This window comes from Ambystoma mexicanum, chromosome 6p (assembly GCF_040938575.1).
Source record: "Ambystoma mexicanum isolate Mex_15411 chromosome 6p, UKY_AmexF1_1, whole genome shotgun sequence".
NCBI lineage: Eukaryota > Metazoa > Chordata > Amphibia > Caudata > Ambystomatidae > Ambystoma > Ambystoma mexicanum.
This window is the reverse complement of record NC_090935.1, coordinates 1358692493-1358719248: the sequence shown is the minus strand read 5'-3', so window position 1 is coordinate 1358719248 and position 26756 is coordinate 1358692493. Positions and strand designations below refer to the sequence as shown.

General features: G+C 43.6%; 1 protein-coding gene across 8 annotated transcripts in view; it reads right to left on the bottom strand.

The window, feature by feature from the left end:
* The window catches only part of NFIB (nuclear factor I B), an 870278-nt gene that overhangs the window by 72531 nt on the left and 770991 nt on the right, over positions 1-26756 (bottom strand). For 7 of the 8 annotated variants that reach the window (XM_069626065.1, XM_069626060.1, XM_069626059.1 and 4 more), the window contains 2 exons: positions 21395-21477; positions 2316-2404 (listed from right to left, as the gene is read on the bottom strand). In XM_069626065.1, the coding sequence (XP_069482166.1) occupies positions 2316-2404; positions 21395-21477 (172 nt within the window). The remainder of the gene's footprint in view (positions 1-2315; positions 2405-21394; positions 21478-26756) is intronic. The other variant, XM_069626066.1, reaches the window with a different exon arrangement.

Here is a 26756-nt window from a genome sequence, read left to right as displayed (position 1 = left end):
CCTCCTAGTCTTCAGGCGATGTCACTCAGGGATATCTACAGTTGTGGCAGCCACAGAGGTTGGCCACGATTAACGACAGCATGTATACAGCCCGGGGGTGAAGATGTGCTGTGGAACACTGTCATCTTTCTATAGAACCGTGAATAATGTGTATTAAACTATAAATGGGTCTAACAGACATGTTCCACGGTTTAGCTGCATTCCTGAAAAAGACCGTAGAAAAGCCTCGAACAGATGCCTGAGGAACACGTGGCAGCTCACCCCGCCCTCTACTATTATTGGATGTTAATCCGCCTACATTCCTCCAAACCCCACTGATGATTCACAAAGCTTCACTCTAACATCAATTTTCATTTTTCTTTAAAACACCACACTGGAACAAAGCAGGTTAAAAAATAGTCCACGTTAGACTACCTAGGAATATATATACTGTGCTTCATCAACTTACTGTTTATACATATTCAGCTGCATGCAAGACTGCTGCTATGTAAACTATTAAAAATACTATTGTAACATTATTTAGCCATTAAGAAGTTAGCATCGGTGCGTGTGCTATGTTACATTTTTTTCCGTCTGCACATGTAGGCCTGCAGGCCTAAAGTCTTAATGGTGCCATGTAGCAAGGTGTCTTAAACAACTTATAAACACACTGGCCCAAATTCACCGAGCTTTTTCCTATGAGATTGCGCAATTATAAAACGCTTCTGTGAATCAGGCCCCAAGAGTCAGTGTGACAAAGGCTGGTCAAGTTAGATTCACATCCTGGCACAATATACAAATGTTCCATGTGTAAATCACAGTGTGAATTACGCAACAATACGCTTTTCCATTTGAAGACATACATATGCATTACTGCAGTACTCAATGTCTAAATGTTTACACACTTCTATCACTATCCCATAAGTAGGGCCCCGTTGTGGAAAATGTGAAAATACTGTCCACCTTGACTGAGGGTAGTGTCTCCTTCGGGAGGGGCCCTCATGGTTGAAGGGGGGGATACAGAAAGATATCTGGCTCTGCCGCCTGAGGCAGGGAAAGCCAAGCAACCTATTTCCCTCTGACCGGGTGCATTTATGCATTATGCTAAAGTAACTTTGTCAATGTGTGGGGTGCATTTTTATGAGGCACCCACCCTCACCACCCCCCCTCAGATAAATGCACGTTGTTCTTTGCCCAGAGAAGATTCCCAGCAATAGTTCTCCTCAGTTCTGCGGAAGAGGCTGTAATGTGCAGTGTTCTTTCCCTCAGTAACCATCGTTAGCACTGGGCAGAAAAGTCCACCCCTTCTGGTGGTTCTGTGGTGGTACCCACCATCTTCAGTTTTCCTTCTACAACTGAAACTCATTGGTCAGGACAGCGGGGAAATACCTGCCAAGCAATGGCTGGATGATTATGAGTGCATGCATCAAAGGAGAACGTACAATGCAATCAATATATATGCATTTTACCGTGTATATCTATATTCTGCAGGTATGCACCCACTTGTTCAAGGGCATGTCGAGCGCATACATAGACCGTTTTGTTCGTGTGAGCCAGTCCACATGTTACATTGTTCACAGATCTGGTCATGAAATGCGCGTATCCGCGGTCTGCTTATTGTTGCTAATCGCAAGCACCAGCGCGGCCAGAGTTACTTTGTTAGAGCATTTAGTGCATGCAAATGTGAGCCAAATCACTTTTAATCAGTCATACACTCTCGACTCGATGTAGTTGTCATTTCAAAGGTGCATGCATGTTTCCTTACCTTAACTAGCAAACAAGTGGATAATTCACCACTGTGCCAGCCACTCTCACAGGGTTAGTTGGTTAGTAAATGGCTGCTTACAGTACACATGGCTAATCAGGTACAATCTTTTCCAAAAGAACAAACCAAAAACATCAGCGGGCTTGCCACACAGCCCAAGTGACATATGACGGAAACGTGCCTTCTTTACTCAGCGATATGAACACTGTGCATTTTTACTACAGGGCCCAGAAATATAAAGTTTTTAATTTCTAAGAAAAACCTGTGCTATCACATGTACAGAGGCTACGGTTCTTTGGGGTTACGCTGTGTATTGGACAGCCACAACTTGGCGGCCCAGGTGTTTAGTTACCAACCCTGAGTGAGGGTCTACAGCTTTACCTTACTGTTATACCGAAATGTGCAGAAACATGGGAACATGTATTTTTTGGGCTCACCTTGTATGTCTATTTCTCGCTATAATATATATAAAAATATAATTGAAAGTATAGATTTTTTATAAGACAGATACGGCAGCTCAATGTAAAGTATAGATGCAGAATTGCAGGGTTGAAAATAATCAAAATGTTACCTTTGCCAAGTAATTCCCAATGTGTCCTCACTGGCACTGGGGTATAAATGCCTGCCGTTTTGATTCATGCTCCAGTCACAAATCCTCAGCTGTCAAGTGAAACCTAGCAGTCAGATACGGATCGAGCAGTACTACAGTTTTTTTTAGTATTTATATGAACACATGCAATGGCACACACCTTAACTTCCCAAACTACTCAACTTACTCTTAAGAAGCAGAATGTCTCAGTTATCCACAAACTGCAGCTCACCAGATGCTTTGGACTACAACTCCCATGACCCCTCGCCATTATCTGGGCTACCTAGAGCTGACCGGACATTGTAGTCTGAAACATCTGGAGAGCAAAAGATTGCAGACATCTGCAGATGATATATATATTAATATAAAAAATAAACAACTACTTTTTCAGCATACAGAGATATACATTAATAGAGAACAAGCTGATCTAGAATAATAGAAAATGTTAACTGTACAGTGGCCACAGAATTTAGGCGGGAAATCAAAATAGTGCTGTTGATTTTTTTTTTTTTTTTTTTTGGTTAGCCTAAGCAATCACGCCAGAGTTTGATCGGTGAGGATCAAATAAATATTTGAAACTGGAAAGCATGCATTTATAAACTTAGAAATCATGCAATTTATTTAAGAAAAAACATTCAAAAACTTTACAGACACACACTGTGTGCGCGTTCTGGTGGTACAAATGAGCATTAGGCATATGTTCCAAAAAAGAAAGCGAGAGATCGGAGTTACAAAATGGCCTCTCGTTGACTGTTGCCACCCTCCATTTTAAATTGAAATCCAGCGCCACGGCGAGGCAGGCACGCATGCAGGAGAAAGCTCACGGTTTCCCTATTCCCAGATCGTGCGTTTTCTGCTTTAGAGATTGCATGCGTAACCCTATAGGTTTCTGTTTGTTTAACAGCTGCTCTACTGTGCTAGCAGATTTATTGACAATCTCGGCGGGTCATATTATGGGAAAGCGAATTGAACGGCATTCAGCGGAAAACGCACCACAACCATGTACGGTTAACCATGCCTGGAATGCAAGTTAGTTTTGCATGCAGAAGCAAAGAGAATTATGCGCAACAACACAATCATTATTAGGGTCTAGCGCACTGAAGTAGACATGGATAGTTTTTTTCAATCAAAGGTGTGAATGCGCCTTAGAAAAATAAACAGACTTATTCTTTTGGGAAAGTTCTGGAGTTCTTTTTTTCTCCTCCTATGTGTTGGATGACAGCAAAGCAAAATCCCTCACCTTTCAGCCACTGCGTATGCGTTAATAACGAAGAATTAACTGCCCTTTTAAAAACAATGAACGAAGTAACCCATGTATTGGTCATTAAAAAAGGAGATAGCATTTTCAATCCTGCACTCCTACTGAACACGAAATCCTAATACTTCTATAGATTTCCTCGACTAATCGAGAAGCCGTTATCCGGAGAAGGAGGGAGGAAAGGGCAACTTTAAACCTTAAGTTGGACCTACTGTGATTTATTTAAGTAATAAGGACATGTTCCATGGTCTGGGACAGGTGGTAATGTCCTGGGGCCTGAGTTAACGAGAGGGCCGTTAACGAGGGTTCCTGGTGCCGTTACCACCCGCAGAACTGTTGATTATTGCTTTTGGCACCCCGGGTTTGCCAATCCAGTAAATCAGGGTATTGATAGCCATGTCTTTCGTATGAATGAACAGGACACTTTGTGGCGTCCCATTCTTTCATATAAAAAAAACACAGACTCAAGATGGCTGCCACGGAGATGGAAGACAGGGCTTGAAGCGGAGCCCCTCTTCCATTTGCATGACGGCCAGCAGGAAGATGTAGCAGCAGTGGGAAATTGAAGAGGAACAGAAGGGAGGGTGAGGGAAGATGGCGGGGTAGGGGAAGCAGCATCAAGTTGCTTGGAATGCAGGCTTGGACCATGGGATTCAGCCCACGATCCAAGGAACCAGATTGGCTGAATCGCCCGCGCATAGTGCTAATTTAGCATGGAAAATATGGCAGACAACCAAGAAATAGCACAGTGTAGAGGAGGGGACAGAGGAATGCAGGAGACAAGTAGTGTAGGGGAGGCAACAGAGGAAGGGAAGGGACATGACTATAAACACAACTTGTCCAAGTTGCCTGTGTTACAGTGTTTTTGTGTATGTGTGATCCCTTGAGTAGAAAGTTGTTAAGAACACACTGCCATTTGGCCCCAGTGAGTTGCTTGCACCTGTTTCTTCTGAGAGATCACTCCAAGTGATCTATCCACTGGGGGAAAGATCTCACATTGGCACACAATGTTAATATAAAGCCCAACAGTAGTTGCATCTCTGGCCATGCATTCCGCAACACCAATTCTCATATCATGATGCTACATTCCAACCTTCAAAACTTAGTCTCTGGATTTTTCGCCTAGTGCCTAGGAGACTATGCAATAGGGGATAAGTGGTGTGTCAAATGGGTCTATTAAGCATACTTTCATGGAGGGAACTGCTACCACTAGGTGGGTAACTTGTGTTTACTTTATGGGAGAATTGTTCACCGGTTCACTTATGCCAGGCTGTATCCATCAGAGGCAATTACAGGCAAACTGTTTACTGGGCGAAGGGATTCTGAGGTCAGCCTGGCAGAGAGCAGTGCTTCATCCTAATGTTGCTGTTAAGGAAGTGGTATTTGAATATAGTTCCAGGATGGTGCAGGTTGTAATATTAAAGACAAGCACAGATGGTATAAATACCAACATAGCTGAGTGCCTTGTGGCTGCGCCTACCTGCCCAATCAGAACTTTCAACAATACAATAGCCTGTCAATCAGCTACAGTGGTAAGAGTGGTTTTACAAGGTGTCCAGTTAAAGGGTCGAAAGCAAAAGGGTCGAATGGAAAAGGGTCGAGTGCATTCGACTGAAAACGAAAACCAAAGAATCGACATTTTTAAAAAAATATATATATTTTTTTTGTTGCTCTAGTGTGGCTTTAAAAGGGGGTTTTTACCCCAAAAACGAGGGTTTGGGGGGGACCCCACCCCCCCAAAAAAAACAAAAAAAATAAAAAAATAAATCGATCCTTTTTTTCGGTCGAATTGACTCGACCCTTTTGTTATTCAACCCTTTTTTTTCAATCCTTTGACCTATAACAATTTTACAACTAGATGCGGATCACTAGAAGGAAAAACAAAAAATAATGCATGCAGGCAAATGCTTTTGCCAATGTTTCTTATCAGTAGGGACTCTAATTAGTGTTTCATCCCAAACAGCACGTTTGAAGATGGTCTATCCCACAACAGCTGTCAATCAAGAAAGATCAAAATCACTGAAGGGCTACATACAGGAAAGGTTGCTCTGGTCACAGGGTTCCGAAAAGGACTCGATGTTGTGCCACTAACGACTCGATGTTGTGCCACTAAAAACCATATAGCCATGGCGACTTTGACCTGTGCCGTGACTACCTTCTATCTCATTTAATCACGGTCTACTTTTATTCATTGCCCCATCTTTTCCCACGCAAGACTGATTCAGGATATCGTGTGGCTTTGCAGAAGCAAGTCTCCGACATGTGGCCGTTAAAACACACTTTATTTCTCTTTTTACCAAACCTATCCTACGTTCGAGCTCAGCTTCTCACCCCATATTAAGTTGTCTATTTCGGGGTTCTATGACAGCCACTCTTCCAAGTTTGTTATGCTATCCTACCAGGGTTTATACAGCGCTCCACTCCCATCCGCATGGTTTTCAGGTGCTCTGGCGGATCAGGAAAGGGGAGGGTGGGGGAGTAGGTGCAAGATAGCATTGCTCTCGTGTTCAGGCGTGCAGACCAGAAGTGTGAGCACATGAGCCCGGGCCTCGAGTTGGCAAAACATTCAAAGAGCATGGCACAAATAGGTGCCATCGTAGCGGTAATGGAAAACTGGTGATCACATGATTTTATTTGTTCGGCATCTATTTAACTGTCCTGCCCCACCAATGACTGTGGGCAGTCTAATCGAAGAGCATTACCCGCTGAGATGAACAGATTATGCAGCGCCCGCGGTGCCTTGTACAGAAACGGCTCATCTCCCAATAAGATCTTCCCATCCAAAGGAAAAAAAAGTACTTCCCTTTTAATTTGTGTAAATTGTATAAATTCTTTACTACTTCTCAAATGTAATTGGTTTAGCAACACCCATCAGATTGGTTTAGGTAGGAATCCATGGTGACCGCAGATGGTTGCCTGTATTAATAAAGCTCTGCAACATTTACAGAGCTAAATATTTCAGGTGGAGCCAATGAAAGATCCGAGACCAAATGTGAAGTGGTTGTTTCCTTCCACCAAGGCTCAGAGGCCGAAAAACTTGCATGGTGTCATTGTGTTGATGAAAACTTCCTCCCAATGTGTTTCCTTCCCAGCTCACATATGTGAAAGGTGACCTCTTATCCCTGCGCATACCGCACAGGCAGTCACGTGACCAGGAATGACGCCAAAGCTGTCAAGTGTGATAAGGGACACAATGAGAACAGCCAGAGTGTTGATTTCTCATTTCCTGACGTAACCGAAAAGCGTTCTATCGAAGAGCCTTCTGCAGCTCCTCTCCCATACGCAGGCCCGAACCCAGTGCAGCCTTTGAGGTTCAACCGCTTGAGAGTCCTCGCGCTGGTCAACCTAGTTTACGTTTTCCACGACAAATGGCACAGAGGGATTTCCATTCCCTGTGATAATTGTGACAACTAGCGGATGCATCTGGACAAGGCCACTTCCTCCTTCAATGCCAGGCCGATTTTCCTGTTGCAGGGACACACTCTTAATGTTCGAGTAAAGATTTTTGCAGCATGCGGCTTGGCTTTTTGGACCTCGTCTTCCAGCCGATGGCCACCAAGGCATGGCCGTGCATAGCTGGAAGACAGTGCATGAGGGAGGGTGAGGAAATAACGCGGTTGTATCGGAAGGGTAGGTGGCACATGCTCAGTCAAAACAGATGTACCAGTGTCTTCTTGTGAGTGCTAGTTTTAAAACCGACAGCAGACAATTCTCAAAGCATATTGTGTCAGTTAACCTTGCCGCCCAGCCCTGAGAAGGTCATATTGCATTGGGAGCCTGAAGCTGCATCTTTAGTATGGCATTGCAATGCTCACCAAGCCCAACCAGTCCCACAATGTATACATTCATGGTGGAGGCACAAAAGACTATGCACTTTTTGTGTTGAGCCAACAATAAATAGTCAGGCTCCCAGGACACAGTGGCACGGATTTCAAAATATTGAGGCAAGCTTTTGCAAATTTATTGACATGAATGCGTAATTATTGACTTTTAAATTGTTTTTATTTGTGATATGTATGTAGTGCAGACCTGTCCCCAGAGAGCAACAGTGCTTTGCATTGCACAATGATGCGGCCTACATCACATCCATGCAGGCTCCAGGTTTACAGGGAACAAGATGTTAGAATGGATGGCAGTGCGGTGCATACATTGGATAGGAGGAAATGAGCAAAGTCCAAAGGGATGGTTGGCAGGGGCAGAGCATCATGGAGCATTAACACGGGGGATTTGAGTTCCTTTCTGAACATTAACATGGAAGGAGCGAGGCTCAGGTGTGATGGCAAAGAGTTTCCGAGGGCAGAAGCATGGGCTGAGAAGGCCTGCTCCTCGTCTGAACATTAACGTGGAGGGAGAGAGGCTCAGGTGTGATGGCAAAGAGTTTCCGAGGGCAGAAACATGGGCTGAGAAGGCCTGCTCCTCGTCTGAAGATTAACGTGGAGGGAGGGGCTGAGAAGGCCTGCTCCTCGTCTGAACATTAACGTGGAGGGAGCGAGGCTCAGGTGTGATGGCAAAGAGTTTCCGAGGGCAGAAGCATGGGCTGAGAAGGCCTGCTCCTCGTCTGAACATTAACGTGGAGGGAGAGAGGCTCAGGTGTGATGGCAAAGAGTTTCCGAGGGCAGAAACATGGGCTGAGAAGGCCTGCTCCTCGTCTGAAGATTAACGTGGAGGGAGTGAGGCTCAGGTGTGATGGCAAAGAGTTTCCGAGGGCAGAAGCATGGGCTGAGAAGGCCTGCTCCTCGTCTGAAGATCAACGTGGAGGGAGAGAGGCTCAGGTGTGATGGCAAAGAGTTTCCGAGGTTAGAAGCATGGGCTGAGAAGGTCTGCTTCTCGTCTGTGCTCTGCAGGTCGTTGGGAATCTTGGAGCATTGCACGGGCACTGCAGGTTCTGTGCGTTTCTCCAGTGAGGTGTCGCTTCTAGTTCGGGTAGCCAGGGTCTACCCGTAAGAAAAGCTTTTGAGAGGATGAAAAGAGACTTTCATTGTATGTATGCCTGGGATGGGTGGTGGGAGCCACTGGAAGCTTATGAGAGTTGGGGGTGACATTATCCAATGGACACCAAGATTCGGGGTGTGGGGGGGCTAGGAGGATTGATCCTGTAATAAGTCGATTCTACAATGTGTCTGGGCTTGCTTTTTTATGTGATATTTGAAGTAGTAGACTGGGTCTATGTGGAAACCTGGATTTATCCGTTGAGGAGAGGGTGGGGAGACTTTTGGGCATGCCATTCGCTGCTTAGGATACATTTGGTGCTCATTGCATATATGAAAATACGGTATGTGGAAGTGAAGCCCTAGTCAGGAATGCGCACAACTGGATTTTCATGAAAGGAAGTAAAGTAAAATTGTGGTTGAGCTGCTGTCGTGTAGGTAGTGAGATGATCTGCCACTATCACCTTGAAGTATATCAAATTATTGTGAATTACTATCTACACAGGCTGCGCTTGGTAACCAACGTAAAGCCACTGATGTGCAAAATTTAAACAAGAATGATGGGGAATTAATCACAGAGATATTCTACTGGTTTATTAGTAACAAAGAGCAAAGTTGTTCATTCACAGGTAAAGTGTAACACATCAATTGTGTTGAATGAGTCTGAACTTGGATGAATTACACAGAGCAATTTATATGCAATCAATAAAACACCCACAATTTATATGCAATTGCGCAGCATATTTGTTGAGTACTTCAAAAACCAAAACTTGAATGAATCACATTGTTTGAGATAGGCTTATTCGCCAAAACACACACAATTTATATGCAATTGCGCAGCGTATTTCACATTAAAGAAAAGCCAAGAATTTGCCAAAACATGCCAACACGTGTTTCAACCAAAGAGGTCGTCCTCAGGGCATACAAATGTAGTTTACCATTTGCATTAATCTATAATTATTGAACCTTGGCTTAAATATGATTGAGGTTTCCTAATACTTGATTCAACTTTCAGTAGTTGAGAGATTTAGTGATTTCTACATGCTTGACTGGACAGGGTCTGTAAGTTATAAAGACAGTCTTGCAATCAAGAGGTAGTTGTCGTTCGACTGATATGCCGCTGTTGCAGTATCAATACTATTGAGAAACAACCGGCCATTGAGCACATCAACTTTTGGAGCGTATGCCGATTACGGCCGAATTTAAAGGCAAGGCACGCTAAAAACGTGCGTTACATTTCAATTATACTGCAACAGCGGCATATCAGTCGAACGACAACTACCTCTTGATTGCAAGACTGTCTTTATAACTTACAGACCCTGTCCAGTCAAGCATGTAGAAATCACTAAATCTCTCAACTACTGAAAGTTGAATCAAGTATTAGGAAACCTCAATCATATTTAAGCCAAGGTTCAATAATTATAGATTAATGCAAATGGTAAACTACATTTGTATGCCCTGAGGACGACCTCTTTGGTTGAAACACGTGTTGGCATGTTTTGGCAAATTCTTGGCTTTTCTTTAATGTGAAATACGCTGCGCAATTGCATATAAATTGTGTGTGTTTTGGCGAATAAGCCTATCTCAAACAATGTGATTCATTCAAGTTTTGGTTTTTGAAGTACTCAACAAATATGCTGCGCAATTGCATATAAATTGTGGGTGTTTTATTGATTGCATATAAATTGCTCTGTGTAATTCATCCAAGTTCAGACTCATTCAACACAATTGATGTGTTACACTTTACCTGTGAATGAACAACTTTGCTCTTTGTTACTAATAAACCAGTAGAATATCTCTGTGATTAATTCCCCATCATTCTTGTTTAAATTTTGCACATCAGTGGCTTTACACTCATTGCATATATGTATGATACAGAGAAGACACCCAGATCCGAAGGGTGACCAGAAAGATTACAGACATTATACAGCATTATCTAATGACACTTTGAGGTAGCAAAGTTAGTGATTGATGCATTGATGGGGCGTGATATTTCAGTTCGATGGTACAGTTCCCAATGGCGCCATATAAAGGATGTATAACATCTAGGGCCGGATTGAAGCTTTGGGGATGCTACAGTAGTCGGGAAGAGCTTGGGCTCCACAGACCATTTGAACATGCTGTCTACTTGGGAGGAAAGAAGTAGCCAAGAACAGCGCCAGAGATCCCACTGCAAGAGTATAGAGTGGACAGCAGGATGTTGTGATTTTCTGTGTCAGAGGCTGCCAAAAGATCCAAGAAGGCCAAGAGCCAGGGGTCACCCTTTTTGACAATTCTTAGGTTACCAACTACATGGATGGGAGCCCTTATGGTACTTCAGCATGGTCAGAAGCCTGATTGGTATGTCTCGAGGGGAGTGTTCCAGTTAATATGATTTTGTAATTAGTTTGCTACTATATGTTCCAGTGCTTTGCCGAGAAAAGGTAGGTGATGAGCAGTAATTGGTCAGGTCACCAGGGTGACTCGTTTTTTGAGGAGGTGCAGAAGCTGTCCACTTTTAAGGGAAGATTGAAAGGTGCCAAAGCAGAGGGTGGAGTAATAGCTGGTAAGAATGAGGAAGGGAAGCTGCAGGTTTGAAGAGTGTATTGATGGATGAGGCTAAGATGTCACTGTGTAGAATGTTTCTTTAAAGGTCGGTGTTTATGGTATAGATTGCGCCTACTGTGAGGGTTTGGAAAGTTTGCCTAGCAGTGGGCTAGCTGTCTGTGTTTGTCCTTGTGATTTTTTAAATTGCGGTCTATGGTGGTCATTTTGTTGATGAAGAATTGGTTTGAGTTGAAAGGCTAGTTTTATGAAACATGGATTGGTTGAAACCGGGCGTAAGACGGTGCATAGGTTGACTGCTTAGTTATGGAGTTCTCTTGAATTTTCTGCCTCTGCTGTTATATTAGTTTGGTCTTGTAGTCTGCCTTTGCTTCGTAAATTGAACTTTTTTGTGTTGTGTGGATAGATATAAGGCTTTTGTTTAAGTGCCAGACATCTTCAAGTTTCTTTTTACAGCCCTTTTTGACACTGAGTTGCTTGTCCTCACTGTGGCCCCAGATTCAAAACAACGTCTCACTGTGGGAGTTAAGTTTATTTAAGTGAGGTGTGAGGTTATTGAAAACTAATTTTTAGGTCCTTGGGTAGAAGAACTTGACACAGATGTGTCCTTCAGACTAATTAAACCGATGGGAAGGTGGGTAAAACACTACATCTTCTACCATTATAGCTCAATTTCAGAAATGTTAAGTTATATTTAAAAAGTGCACATTTTGCTTTTTGTATTGCAAATGCAAAATCCCTATAGTATGCACGTATTCTTCAATATACCCGCACCCACTGTAAATGCCATTGTTGATACTTCTTCTGGTGTGTTTATTTTTCAAAACTATGAAGAAAATATTTGAGAATTTAACAATGTGGACTTATTCCCAGAGATACAACTGCCGCAACTTGAATAACAGTTGAGTCCTTTGCAAAAGGAAGGATTTGTGACGAAACAGCAAAGCAGCGGTAGGATGAAACACCCCCCCCCCGTTCCTCAGTGAAGAGCAGCAGGGGCTACACAGACTGTGTAGGGACTCAATGGTTTTCAGCATGCTTCTGGGATACCTTTGTCCCGAGCGTGGCTAATTGCTATTGCTTTGGGGACACAAACGGAGTAGGCTAGTGGGAGGGTTATTGGGAGTGTTGCCTGGTATCACGTAGTATTATCCCCAACAAAAATATCGACGTATATATGGTCCTCAGGAAAGGCCATAGGCGATCATTTTATTGGAGATAATATTTGGAGTTTTTGGGAGCGGGGGTGTCCCTCGCTCCCTTTAAAATAATACAAGGGTTGCGGGGGTTTCCCCCACAGGTTCCATGCCTTAACATCGCCGCAACAATATGGCGAAATGTTTGTATGGCGATATTTTTGCGGTGAGATTAACACATGGGGCCGGTTGCCTTTACTGTACCTGCTGAGACAGTGAGTAACAGAGAAAAGGGGCAGAAAGTAAAAGGGTGGATGTGGAGAGGATGACAGTAGGAGCAGGAACAAAGAGTGGAAAGAGGAAAAGACATAGGAGGGTCAAAAAGAAATGTAAGATGAAAAAGAAGTGGGGTGGGGACGAGAAATCGTGAGAATGATGGGACAAACAATAAAAAAGAGGTTGTTGAAAAATAGAAAGTGGAGATGAAGAATAGACAGAACAGTGAGACACTACAGAAAGCAAGAATAACGGGAGGGAAGGAAGTGATATAGGGTTTCGGTTTAAAGAGGGACAGAAGGAGAAAGTGGGTGAGGCAAAGTGAGAAAACGATATTTGCTGTCAAGAGAAATGGGAAGAAGAGGGTTCTTATGGCTGGATTAGCCATCACTGAAACATTGTTTTTCATCATTGGCAGCATATCAGGCAGCATATCAGGGAAATGTGTTTAAATGGATCTTTTGGAGAGAGCAACCTTTTTGGAAAAAATACAAGTGGGTTTGGTAACATCCAGGTAATCGCTGTAACTGACACATTAAAAAAAATATTGACTCAGATGTGCGATTTGAATGATGACCAAATAACCTTCAGCTGTACGTAAACTAGTTACTGGCGCTCCTTGGCACACGGAAGAGTCATTCGGAATTACTAGAATCGCCAAAACACTAAAGCAGCAGTGCTACTTCCTAGTGAGAAAGTTAGCACGGAGTCCATTTTAGGAATGTGTGCATGTAAACTAGCATTCAACATTTTTCCAAAGAATTTAGCCTGTACTGCTCTTCAGTGCAGTCCACAAAATAGATACCAGAGCTTTCATTTGTGTACACTATTTTGCAAGACCTAAAGTACTGAGAAAAGTTCTCCCTTTCCTACCCACGGACTATACGATCAAGGTGGTCACCTCAATGATCATGGGATAGATTGGCTATTGCAACAGGATTTACCTAGGCCAAACGGCTTGATTCAACACCTGCAGGTTCCGGAAAATTCTGCAACGCGATTGCCCATAAATGCACCCAGACATACTTCTTCTGCTCCTCTGCTATGACAGCTTTATTGGTTGCCCGTTATTGCTCCAATTGAATTTAAGTTTTTATGCTTCTCTCATCGAGCTACTCATAATACGAGCACTGGCCATCACCAAGCCAAATCAGAGCGCTACTAGCCGACTGGGTATCTACGTTCAGAGTCCCAAATGCTGTTGAAAATTCCTTGCTTTCAGAAAGCCCATATTAGGGGCAGGTCTTTTTTGGTCCTTGCTCCCACTATTTGGAAGGGTCTACCTTTCTCTCTGCGAGGGACTGCAGGGTGTCTGTAGTTTCGAAAAGCTTTAAGAACACACCTTTTCAAGATGTCCCCATGACTGTTGAGTGTTCCTTTTTAGCGCCTAAATGCCTTTGGGCCATAGTCTGTGCGCCACAAATTAAAAAATAAACAAACAACTATTGTCAGGCATGGACCCTTTATAATTGACTCCTGGTTTTTGCTTCAGATCAGTGCCGTTTTGGCGGCAGTGGCTCATACTTAACCATCTCTCTGCAGGATTACAGCCAGTTTTCAAAGACCTTCATGAAGGGGGCCTCTCCACAGGGCAGCACTGTGGATAGGAAAGCTGACCAGTAGCAGGCTCCACAACTCTACAAACAGAGCCTGCGTGCACTTTCCTGTAGTGCTGAATGAACACAATTTTCAAGCATCTGCTTTAATGTTGCCTTGGGGTACTGCAAAATCAGCGCCCGTTGCATTTGTAGCGGGAAGATGATTAGCATTCTCTCTACTAGAGCAAGCCAGCCAGCACCCTACATGCCAAACTTACCCACCAACAGAGACATGCTGCCCTAGGATTCCAATTCCCAAGGGCTACTCTTGCTTCTGTGGCTACTGATCTAGCATGTTGCACAACACGGGTAATGGAATGTTTTTCTTGACACTCATATCAGCGAGTGTTAACTCATTGCTCCCACCGGCGCGGTATACAGTGTCGCGGTAGCGCGCATGTCAGTCCATGTCCACCACGCGACTGTGGAAGGACTTGCGGCTGAATAACGTGCTCATCATTCCTCGCGGCAGGCTATCCAAGGGGCTTGAAATTTATGACGGTTGCCATCGCATATTTGGCCTACCGGTATGGTTATTCCCTTTCCTGAAACCAAAAAGCTCTCAACACGGCACATGTCAATTCTTTGCGTAACCTGTTGCGATCAATCTCCTCAGGGGTCCTTCCCAATGAAGCGAAGAGCAGAGGCGGTGACAATATTTATTCGGCTGGGGTCACTGTATATTAAAGGGCATTGCCATTGTTTAAAAGACCGCGCTAAAATTAAAGCCATGGGCTTTCAGATTCCGCATCTCTCCCGGCTAATAGGACATGATGGATGGCCTTTACTGTAGGTAGCCCTTGATTTCAGCTTTCATTCATCATCAGCTGCTTTAGACCAAATGCATTTCGAATCTGCAACCAGAAGAGGGGTCTCTCCTTTGCCTCTTTACACAGTAATGGAAGGACACAGTAAATCAATAGGACTCTCCCCATCCTCCTCCTCCTCCTCTCACCGTCGCCAGGGATAACCTTTACACTGCCAATGTAATTCAAGCCAGTTCTGGGAAATCGTACCTGCTTTCCACAGTGACAGACATGTGAAACACTGCCACCTGCCTGACCCTCTTAAGCTATGAGTGGGATAGGAGCTTATCCCCTGCAGCCGATCAGCCTGCCATTTTGTGTGTGGTGGTGTGCGCTCTTGCATGTTATCGGTGTATGTGTGTAGTTGTGCTTCCAATGATGGCATGTGGTGTGCTTTGTGTCCGGCGTTGATCAGCGTGTTTATATACGTATGAGTGTGTGACGTAGTGTAAGAGACGGAAAATTAGAGAGTCTGGGAGAGAGAGCACAGCTAGAGTCAGGGCTTTAAGTGGGACGGTCTAAGCCAGGGTGCCAAAAAAAGCTCTCGAGCGGGGGCTCTGCCAGGGCTCCCTGAAGTGACTTCATCAGCTTGATTGCCTTGGGCACTAAAGTAAATGGACATCTGATGGGAAGCAGTACTGTTCTTTCCCAGAAGATGTCACCATCAGCCATGCTTAGATTAACATCATCAGTTGCAAACATTTGGAGTTAGATTATTGCTTTCTAGCAGGGAATGGAATGTATAGTGCACAGAATATGTTGCCTGATTTTTGCAACATTACACTGAAGTCTTGATGGATTAATAAAGCTGATATATATAAGAAATATATATTTCCCTCCAAAGTACTGCAGGATTGGAACCGACATATTTTGATTTGATTTAGATGTAATATTTGAATATCTTTTAGTCGACTTTCAGACTATATGTTTATTATATTTAAATCAGCTTTTAAATGGATGTAACTCCCTTTTCATTGTAAGTAGGAAAACGTAGCCGCATCTGTTAAACTACTACTCAAATGACAAAGCATTACATCTTTTAAAGGTTCCTCAGCAATGCACCCTCCCCCGCGCCCTCCCGCCCAGATTTCTTTTCCACTTAGAGCACTCTGTAGAATGCAGCCAGAAGTGAAACAATATAGTGGCAGAAATGGTTTCAAAGAAAAAACTGAAATACTCTTTCCTCAAAAACAGCTGTTTCATATTCCTATACTTCACTGCTGATAAAGTGGGGAGGGGCACAGACCTCTGGTAACTCCATGGCCACCTGGTTGTCACTTGCATGAGCTTTTGTGTGCCTACTATGTAAACCTGTGAAGGTATTTGCAAGTAAAATTCTCCACTTTTGAAAAAAGCTGATTTTATTATTTATGCCAGCTCACTAAGAATACCCAGACTTAGCAGGCTGGAAAAAGGCTGCCATGCACTTGGCTAGAGCCTCTCCATTGATTTATATATACACACGCAGACAGACACACATGCAGACCCACACACGTGCATGCAGATTTAGCGTCTGAAGTGCTCTCTCTTGTCCTGATTGAACTCAACTATGAATGTCATTTGTTGCCTATTAACAAGTAGTAATGATAATATTACTACTAATACATGTTATTTTCTTCTTTTGCAGTGAGTATAAACACTAATGCATCAGGATTATTCAGGGTGGCATCCTTCCGTTACACCTGTGTAAATGAAAGCGAAACGCTGAACAACAAGCGGTGCTTAGAAGAGACATCTGCATGCACTACAACCTCTCCCTCAGGCGTTAAACCTGCACATGGAGATAGCGATGTAATGTAATGTGGTGCAATAGCAGCTTGTGAGACGTTGGCGGCCTCTTGGCAACGTGTTGTGGAAGAGGGGAAGAGGACAGGAATGTAAGTGGGAGACGAGGCAGGTGCACACCCCGAGGTGTGGCTGGGTGCACACCGGAAGGAGCAGATTCCCGCGTGCCGATATGCTTCATGAGGATTCCTGCTGGCGACACCTGGGGTATCCAGACGGGTGAACCCAAGTGAAGGTGCCCTGCTCGATTCACCGTCAAAGTAGGTGAACCACTGCTATCCGGTATAAGGGGCGTCTCTGTGCTAGGGGGTAGAAGTCATGCAGAGAGCCCTCTCCATAGCACCATTAAGCTTAGTGAGTTGGCGAGGATGCTAGCAGGCCCTAGACTACAGTGTGTCTTGGGATCTGGGCATGTAGTGAACGGTGGAAAGAGGAAAAGGTGTGCAGGGTGGGTGGTGGAGGGAGTGCTGGATTGATGGGGATGATCAGATCTGAGAGTCCTGGCTGACCAAGGAATTGTTCCTATGATAATTGCTGTGGGCATATAAGTTCAGATGTTTCCAGTATACTTGTCCTTGCTGAGTGCATGCTCATTTAATGATCGTGATGTTCCATGACCATAGTCGATTTAGTGAGCCCGACTGACCAGATTTTGCCCAACAGGATGGCCATAATAGTTATGTTTCAACAGGAGAGAAGACTTCAAAACCTGTGTCTGACGCCGGGGATTGAAACCAGTTCATTCAATGGTCTTGGTCTAATGGTTGTCCTAGAGTTGGTCGAGGCATGTGCTTGAGGGTGGCAGTCACATTGTGTCTGTTATGGAGGATGCACTGGTGAGAGATTCCAAATCGAGGCCAATCTTGGGAAGTGCCTCTGTGTGTGGCCCTTTGTTGACCGGGAGACGTCCCATTGTACAAGCAGTTGAGTGGACTATGGTCCTCGAAGACCCCTCCCATAGTGATAAAACAAGCTTCTGATAAGACATCCATCCAGTGGGTCCTAAAGAGACTACATTTCACTCAAATCTGATAAGTTACACATCTGCCTTTGAGGAACGACTTTGAACAAATGTATTGGAGCAAATTGTGAATTACGCTTTGTTGTTATGGTTCTATGGAATAATAGTTGAGTAATAATAACGTTAGCGGATTTTAAAAACATAAAAATTAAATTGTGTTCTTGTATCACACTTCAGCCTCCAAGCATGGGACCGGGCTTTGAGCCTGTGCTGATCGCTGTTGTCTTGCTTCCATAACAAGAGCATTTCCTCCCCCTCAACACCCCCCCCCCCCCCCCGCCCCAGATATACTGCCGGCCACTAATAATGAAGAGTTACAAATAAGTAACAATACAATGTTGCCAATGTAAAATCTTAAAATATGGACATGGAAAACAAAATTAAGTAGGTCAGTTTGTTTTGTCATGTGCAAATATAGGTATTTTATTTTTAAAATACATTCATGGTCTACTATTGATTGAGCAATCCCGGTACCACAGCGCACCCTTCTTATTGCCCCTCACCCCCACTGTCGTCTGCTCGAAACCACACTGCTGTTAGCTAGAATTATTTTTTTTTGCGTTTCATCTATTTTATGTCTGTATTTTGTAATAAATATTATGTTTTGGTTGTTATTTCTTTCAGTTTTAGTTATTATTTTTACCTCGCTATGATCAGCATGTTTCGTTTTTGTGGCGCTAGTTTCACTTTCTGGCAATATTGCAATTCATATCTTTTCTTCCTGAAGTTTCCAGTCAGCAGGGGTGCGCATGCTCAGACATGCCCCCAGCTGTCCGCACTACATTTACAAAATGATTCTGCGATTCCAAGATGTGGTAACTGGAAACGGGCCACAGACGCATTCATTGTGTTATCTTTTGTGCAGATTGCAATGACATCTTGTAAGTGGTAAAGTTAGCTGTGTGCCGGTGAACATGAATGGTTTCATTCATAGACATAACCTTCGACTTAGGGTTTTCCGATATCACCAAAGAACTCTGTGCACGCAGTAGCATTCTGCGCTGAGCTGTGGTGGGTTACTAAGGGATTCTGAAAAAGCCTGGCACAAAAAGTATCCAACATGTCAACCTGTGTGGACTTCTGCTACGCGGGTGTATAACTGCGCAATGTGGCGCTAGACAGAAGAAAACATAACTTCTGCATACCCACTGCAGGATCTCCATCAAATAGGTGATTTCTCTGTGATTATCGAATACTTTGGAACTTTGACCTAAGCAACTGCAGCTAGCTCCGCAAGAGCTGAACCATTGCTAGAATCTGTGTATGGACAGGAACCCATAGGCGAGATGCATGCATGAATGTATGGGATTTATAAAGCGCAAACCTAGCCAGGGAGCAACAGATCTATGGATAGGAATGCCCCAAGTGGGGGCAACAGTAGAGTGCGGAGAAAGCAGGGCAGCTGGAACGGGCAGGGCGAGGAGGCAGGGGTTGTGTCAGAAGGGGGTCTACCCTCTTGGGTGGGTTGGGGCAATCCGAGTTTGGTAAGAGGTTCTTTGAAGAGTACAGCCTCCAGCTCCTTCCTGGAGTGCACGATAGAGCGGAGTGGGAGGGGGGTGAGTCTTATCAGCTTTGTTAGAGCTGTGAACCCCCTTGTTTCCACTTGTTTGACGAAACAGAAAAAGAAAAAATGACTTTTTTAATGCCCGGCTCATCAGAGCTTCTCAGATGCCAATGGAAAGGCTCAGCTATACTCCTTGATTGGTGAAGAGACCTACCATATCCAGAGAGAGCCCCTCAGGATCCAACCTCGTAGCATCTGTTCCTGTGGGTCTGTGTGTGAAGAAAGTGTGGCCTATGGGTCGCGCAGTCCTTACTTGGTGGCCCAGTCGAGCCAAATAGTCTTCACTTGCATGGCATTGGCCCAATGAAGAGGTGAAGGTTGAAGGGTATACTCCCCTATAAGCCATGACATACTACTTTTTCACTGTTGATATCATTTTGTAACACTGTGTTCTCAATAACTGGCTAGTTCTAGTGCAAATTCAATAGATCCAGTTGAAGGCACTGCATGCAGGGCCACAGTGGATTGTGCCAAGGAGAATGGGAACTTTGATAGAGGCTTCCTTTTATGCAGGGCATCAGTATATGTAATTATGGACCGTGTGGTTGGCTCAGTGCAGGATGTGTGACTGAATATCTTGTAAGCATGCATTTTATAGAAAAAAAAAAGTCACCACGTAAGCCACCCAACCGGCATATGTTACAGTAACACAGTGAGCGGGCACACGCGTGTCAAAGAGAGCCACACAGCGGAATTCAGAACATATTTCCCAAGGCAGCCCTTCCAAAGAGGAGGCGAGAAAGAAAGAAGCACACCAGTGAATTATAATATGAAGCACACGCTTGGCAGAGCCCCGGGTCTTATTTGGGATTTTCATAGGACCCATACGGATGTTTTTGGTTAGTTCTCACTGGAAACGAAAGCTGGCAGTGTCAAGCATCCCAAGCAAACTGTCATCGGTAGGATTTTCTGTGAGCTCTGCGCGAGGCAACCTTACAGTCACAATCATGCACAGAAACACATATACGTATGAACCTACACACGTCACACTGCACCTTAGACTTGGGCTGGAGTGGGATAGGTTTCCAAACAGATCCTGATTGAGAGCTGCCATGATGGGGAAGTGTTTGGGTCAGTCAGACAATGGAACACAGCGTGCTTTGGAGGCGAGTGGACTGAGCAGGGGGAGAGAGCGAGAGAAAGACATTTTGTTTGTGGAGGGTAGGCCAACAGGTGATGGCGGAGTCCACACAGGAGACAAACTCCACTGGCTCTCCAAACTCACACAGAGATCTTTCTGCCGGTCTTATTCCATCATTTTGTTCTGATTATAAGCACTTCACATCCTGGTAATTTAAGACTGTGCAGGGCATGTATAAACATTGTAAAGTATAGTCCAGGAACGTGTCTGAATTAATTTCCCTGATGGTTTTGGGAAGCCATTTTGTTTTTGGAGGAGCACAGAGCCACGCCACCTTCTGCTGCTGCTTGCCTCTAATTTGTTCCAACCCACTATTAATCCCAGATGCATATTTTCACAGTTTGGGCAAACACTTAATTTGCATTGAAATTTACAGCATTAATGAGATGCGAAACGTAAAATGCTACTTGAAACATAAATGATGCTGTTTCAAAAAAATGTGTTTTTAGCAGGTCAGGAATCAGCACACCAAATGAGATCTATTAACTGTGGAATGATGATGATGTGCTAAACGGAGACTTTGGCCTCGTAACTCATCTGCTGGAGCTGCACCAAATGCAGGCTCACACATCTGGAAAGTATGAAATAGCTCTGGGATCACAATGTGCTCCTTTTATTCACATTGCTTTCAAGATGAACTCTCAAATGTGTCGCTGTCACTCACGACGGGGAATGGAGCCCACATCTTTGCGCTCTCACGACACCCTGTTTCTTTCTGTACAGTTCTATCGGAGGTCCCTTAACCAAATTACTCGCATCGTAGCAATGTTTTGTCCTCGCAAGACCGGCCTAAAGCACGGGCCACGGTCCACCACAAAAAAACAACTGCTGTGTTAATGCAACGGGGTTGAATGTGGCAGTATTTCGTGGGGCTCGGCGAGGTCTGAAAGCATTCCGATCCCGTTCTACTCCAAGTGGTTGGTGGCAATGTGCAGACAGACACAGCACTACTCACACACAGGACTCTATGGAGCTACAATTACAATTATGTGAAAAGTGCCCACCTGTTGCTGGTGCAGGAAGGCTGGATCTCTTGGGCTGAGTCCCACATACCGGTTGGCTTGGGTAGTGCCTGAGGCTGTGTACGCTAGAAGAGGAAGACAAAAAGACAGAGAGGAGTACATGGCAAACCTCTTCATACAAGGGTATCATACAGCTACTGCATCGGCATCAGTGCACACTTTTTTGCCCCGGTTCTCTCTCCACGTGAGTTTGGTTATCAATTCTCAGAACTGTGACGTGGGATGGGGAAAATTCCAAATAACTTTGAAGGAGGGTGTACAGCACTCACTTAGCAGCAGATGGTGTAGTATGTAAAAATCATGCAGACACCACCCATGGTGAAAAAAACAACAACAGACAAGAGCGCTGAAGAAGACGGAAAGACCCAAGACCCTAATAGTCCCTCACCACTAGACAACAGATAATTACACCCGGCTAACTCCCAACCTACCAAAACACTTTGCAAAGAAAAAGACAGACAAAGATATACACACAATGGCACACACACTCAGTGGGAAATGGCCATACAATTGGAGGTGTAACACTTTACAAATATCACATAACTTCATTTGTATGTAGGAATGTCAGTGGTCCCCTGTGTCAGCCTGTATGCCTCCTGCCTCACAGGAAAAGTGCGAAAAACATCCATGGCTCAGGTCAGCCAAGTGGCAGAAAAATATTCATTGACACCATCTGCCTAACACTGGCAATGCCCAGAATATAAAGGTGCTGGATCTACACGGCAATATTAAGTTAAGTCTGCTCTATGTTCAATTCTCTGGGTTACTGAAAATGATGATTACTTCACATCGCTGACCCAGAATGCCCTCACTGGTCAGCATTTCCTGAGAGCAGACTGGAAGCATACCCTCGTAACTCTAGAAACTGACGTGGGGCCTCCTGAAACACAAGACAAAAGCTCATTTTATGGTGCTTTCTAGGAAGGTGGCTTTCTGCTCGACAGACAGGCACTCTGTGTGTAATGACTCAGAGCTGGCGGAAGGTTAAGTGATTCATCAGTTGGGAAAACAGGCCATCCCTCACACACAGTATGCCAATCTCACTCTCCCTTTCTAAGTCGAACAAGCAAAAAAAAAAATCTATGGCTGCTGGGAATTCAGGGCAAGCGAAGAATGCATGCTGTTTGTTGCATGCATTGTGTGGTTCACAGAATTTGACACGGTTTACAAAAGAAATGATCTGGCCACCGTGTATTACAGGGTTCTAGCTACGATTAGTACAATCGTCTGAAGTACAATTCTTAATGTTATTTCTAGATTCATCATAGGTGTACAAAGATTGGGAAAAACAACATCAAGGTACAAACACTCATGGTATGCCACCACAAATTCAACTATGACACCCAAGTTGTGCGAGTTAAGGATGGATTTGTTGGAGTGAGTGTTTATACTTCGAGTTTAATTGTTGAATTTGAAGTGGCATACAGTCAGCGTTTATACCTTTGTTACACCAACACTTTGTAAACATTACTTCTTGTTTGATTAACCAATACTCTTGGTTAAAAGGGGGCTTTTATATCTAAATTAAATGTTATTTTTTGAGGGGAGTGTGTAACATGCGAGTTTGCCTTAGGAGGAGTATCGCAATCTGGGGTATGAGCCATGCAGATTATATTTCATACATGTACACAATTTACATCTCGCATGTGTCTTATATACACATGAACGTTCACATCAATGTTAGCTCTGACTTTGATGTGAGATTTTATACATATAGTAGTGTGCACATGCACGTACATGTCCAGTTTGTGTACAAAATGTCCATTCATTTAGCTCATTTCTTGTAGCCTTTCTATACTTAGGTGACGGGGAGGCATGTGTATGTGCTGCAAGGGTCTGTGCAGTAAGATTGTATGATGTATGATGTCTGTCTGCAAGTGTATATCTTGTATAATAGCATATGAGTGTTTGGAGTTAAGTCATATGAATAGCACAAGTCCTATACACCCACTATATGTATGAAAACGCACAATAAAGTGAGGTTTCTCTTTGGTGTGAATTTTTAGATGTTTAGGAGGTGTACAACCCTTATACAGTTCGTACACGTACGACATTTTGATCTCTTGTTTCATGTAAATATTAAATATGACTTCAGTCAGGCCTGACTAATGACTTTTCACATGTATATTAACGTACATGCATGAAATGCACATTGTCTACATGTATGTGTACAGTTTCTTTAGAAGATCTACATTGATCCTGAGCATGTGACGTAATAGTGTGCGTTAAGTATGTTTCAAAATTGTGTGTGGTGTAAGGCACATGAGTGTCTGGTGTGTAGGTGTCTGACATGCGAGTGTATGGCATACAAGTAGTGCATGTTTGTTTGGTATAAAGTCAGGAAATGCACATGTCCTATATGCCTCCTATACGTATACAAACTTACATTACACCAAGGTTTGACTTTGAAGTCAGTTTTTTTACGTGTAGGAGGCATACAAGAGTTGCACATTTCATACATGCAGGCAGTTTACGGCTCCTGAAATCTGACAATCAGCCCTGACTTTGATGTGAGTTTTCATATGTATATTAGTGTATGAAATGTCTGACATCTCCTAGATGCATGTGTACAGTTTGTATATAAGATGTACATTCATTCCGCTCATGCCTTTTGAACAGTGTGTACATGTAAAACTGTACATTAAGGTGAGGTCTAACTTTGGTGTGAGTTTTCAATACTTAGAATGGGCATATAGGATTTTTACAAATCTTATATGCGTCCAATATACTTCTCTTGTGAATCTTAAATGCATATGAAAATGGGCAATAACGACAGTGCTGACTTTGATGTGAGTTTTCATATATTGTACAATACATGTATGAAATGTACACCTCAACATGTTTGTGTAGAGTTCACTTAACAGATGCACATTTATTCTATGCATGCATGATATATAGATGCATCTTAAAAAGTAAACATCTCAAAATTGTCAAGCTCGATTTTTCAGGTGCACGCCAGTATTCTAGAAAATTGAAGTGGCCGATTTTAAGATATTGGTACTACATAAATAATGTTTTCCCTAGAAGAAACCCCCATGTTAAAAGCTATTAAACATTAGACCAATACCATTAAAAAAACAAATATGAAGCAATTGATTAAAAATGTAGACCTTTTCCATGCAGGGGCGGCTGCATCAAAGCTTTTCTGTAGAAGTTGTTCAGATTTTTTTCTTGGAAGTTTTATTATAAAAAAGTTACTTTCTGAAACAGTTTATTGCAATGACACCCACACGTATGTAATTCAGCAGATATAATTGACAATCTAAACTAGGAGTCTTTTCTTTTTCAGCTACCGGTGAGATTACAACAGAAATTGCTCAAAATGAACAACAAAAATGCCTGCTTTTCTTTTGTGAAAAGCCTCATTGCTGCACAAGTTTGGCATGTGTGTCAGAATCTAAGCTGGTAGTTTGTCAAATTTGGCAAATGTACAAAGAAAAGGCCAAATATTACACAGGAAAATGTTCTCATTTTCTCATGTAAAGTGTCAAGTGACTTTAATTATAGTGACTATTCGATGTTGATGTGATACATTTAGATCCTTCAAGTCCTCCTAGAGGCACTTGCTTAAATAGGATTTGTTTCAATTCTGTATTCCTATCCCTGTGTAAACTTTGTCACTGGGGAACTACGACCTGTAGACATATGTCTTAGCAAAGTCTGAGAGGTCCCTTCCTCACCCCAGTGGCAAAGCAATGAATATTCATGAATAGCCCAGTTCTAGCAAATGAGGAGTAGTCACAGACAACCAGCACCAGAGTGTTTCAATCAACTCTGGTGTGGTATGTGCAGTTTACACAGGGGTAATTCCAGGCTTAGCAGTGCCAACATAATTGGCCTAGATGAAATGTACTTTGCAGTGTATTTTTTGAGACGGGTGTTGACTCGGCACCCATGGCAGAGAGGAGCAGCTGTCCACCATTCCATCCTGATCTGGAATTGTTCTCTGAATATCTTTGCATTTGCAGCCCAGATCAAAAGCAGAAGGGTTGTAAATGAGAAAGAATGGAGAGTGACAGAACCTCAATGGTATTAAAATTCACATAAATACCTATGGAAGTATTAGCCCAAACATCCCCAACGCATGGTAATAATGTGTGGGACCGAAATGCAACTAAGACTGGTGAAGACGATAGAGATTTTACAAATATCTGCCACTTGAAAAGACACCAGTATCTTTCTTCCATCTAAAATGCTGTAGAAGATTGAGAGTCTGACTCCCCTCACCTCAGTTACTGAATCCCCCCAGTTTGGTCAGCGAGTCCATCATACCCTTTACTAACGCTTTTCATCTGTCCGATGCCGATCTGCACCATCTGTCCCCCTGTGGGCAAGCAGCACAATGGTGTTAGATGTTATTCAGAAAGTTAAGGAACCCACTGGATGGCAGTGCTAGATTTTAGATGGTTAGCATTCGGTGTGCTTGGAGAGAGAAGCACAACCATCACCAGGTGCTAAGATAAAACACCCTGAAGCAAATGTATCAAAGAGCAATCCCCTGCTGGTGTCTGCACTGGCCATTCACAAAGCCTCCGACCCCCTACTTCCAGAGGCACAAGACAATAGGTCCAAAATAAACAAAGAATATATGATTCCACTCTGGAGGGATAGGGACTTTGTGAACAACTCTATTAGAGTGGAGGTTCAGAAGGTCTCAGTGGACCAAAGGCATCGAGGAGTGTTCCTCTGTCAATAAGCCTTATTGGGAGGGTGTCAGGAGATGCTGGCAGCCTGTCCCTGGCTGCACTGTTTGCATGCCTCTCACAAGAGATGTGCGGGCACATCCTTCTTGCTGGTAATGAGAGGTTGGGTGTGCCAAGAAGCAGTGTGGAGAAGCAAGACCAATTTGCACTTTCCTATTAGGAAAGTGTTGCAGAAAGGCAGGTAGGGCTACGAGACTGAAATGTGTGGTTCACTGACACAGCTTAGCATTTTAAGACAAAGGCCTGTAAGGTCAATCCCAGACAGGCAGTCTGCAGGGTTACCAAGGAACTTCTTTTCACCCGAGACATGCTTCCAGCCATGGTCTTTCATTTGATAACCTAATGCATTCTTGGATTTGTAGTCCTCGGAACCCCCCCTCCCCCCGACTTCAATATATTTGATAGGACTAATAGAACTCATTACAAGATTTTGTAATTCAAAATCACAGACCTGAAAATATGCTGAGCCTAATGGAGCAGCGGTCTGCAACCTTTGGCTCTCCAGATGCATTTGAACACAAATTCCATAGCCATGGAAATCATAATCCAAATCATGTGGGGATTTGCAGGCTGTAAGGCACCCCCTCCTACCCCCCACCCGATACAGTTATTTGGCAACCCTAACTAGTATATCCCTGGAA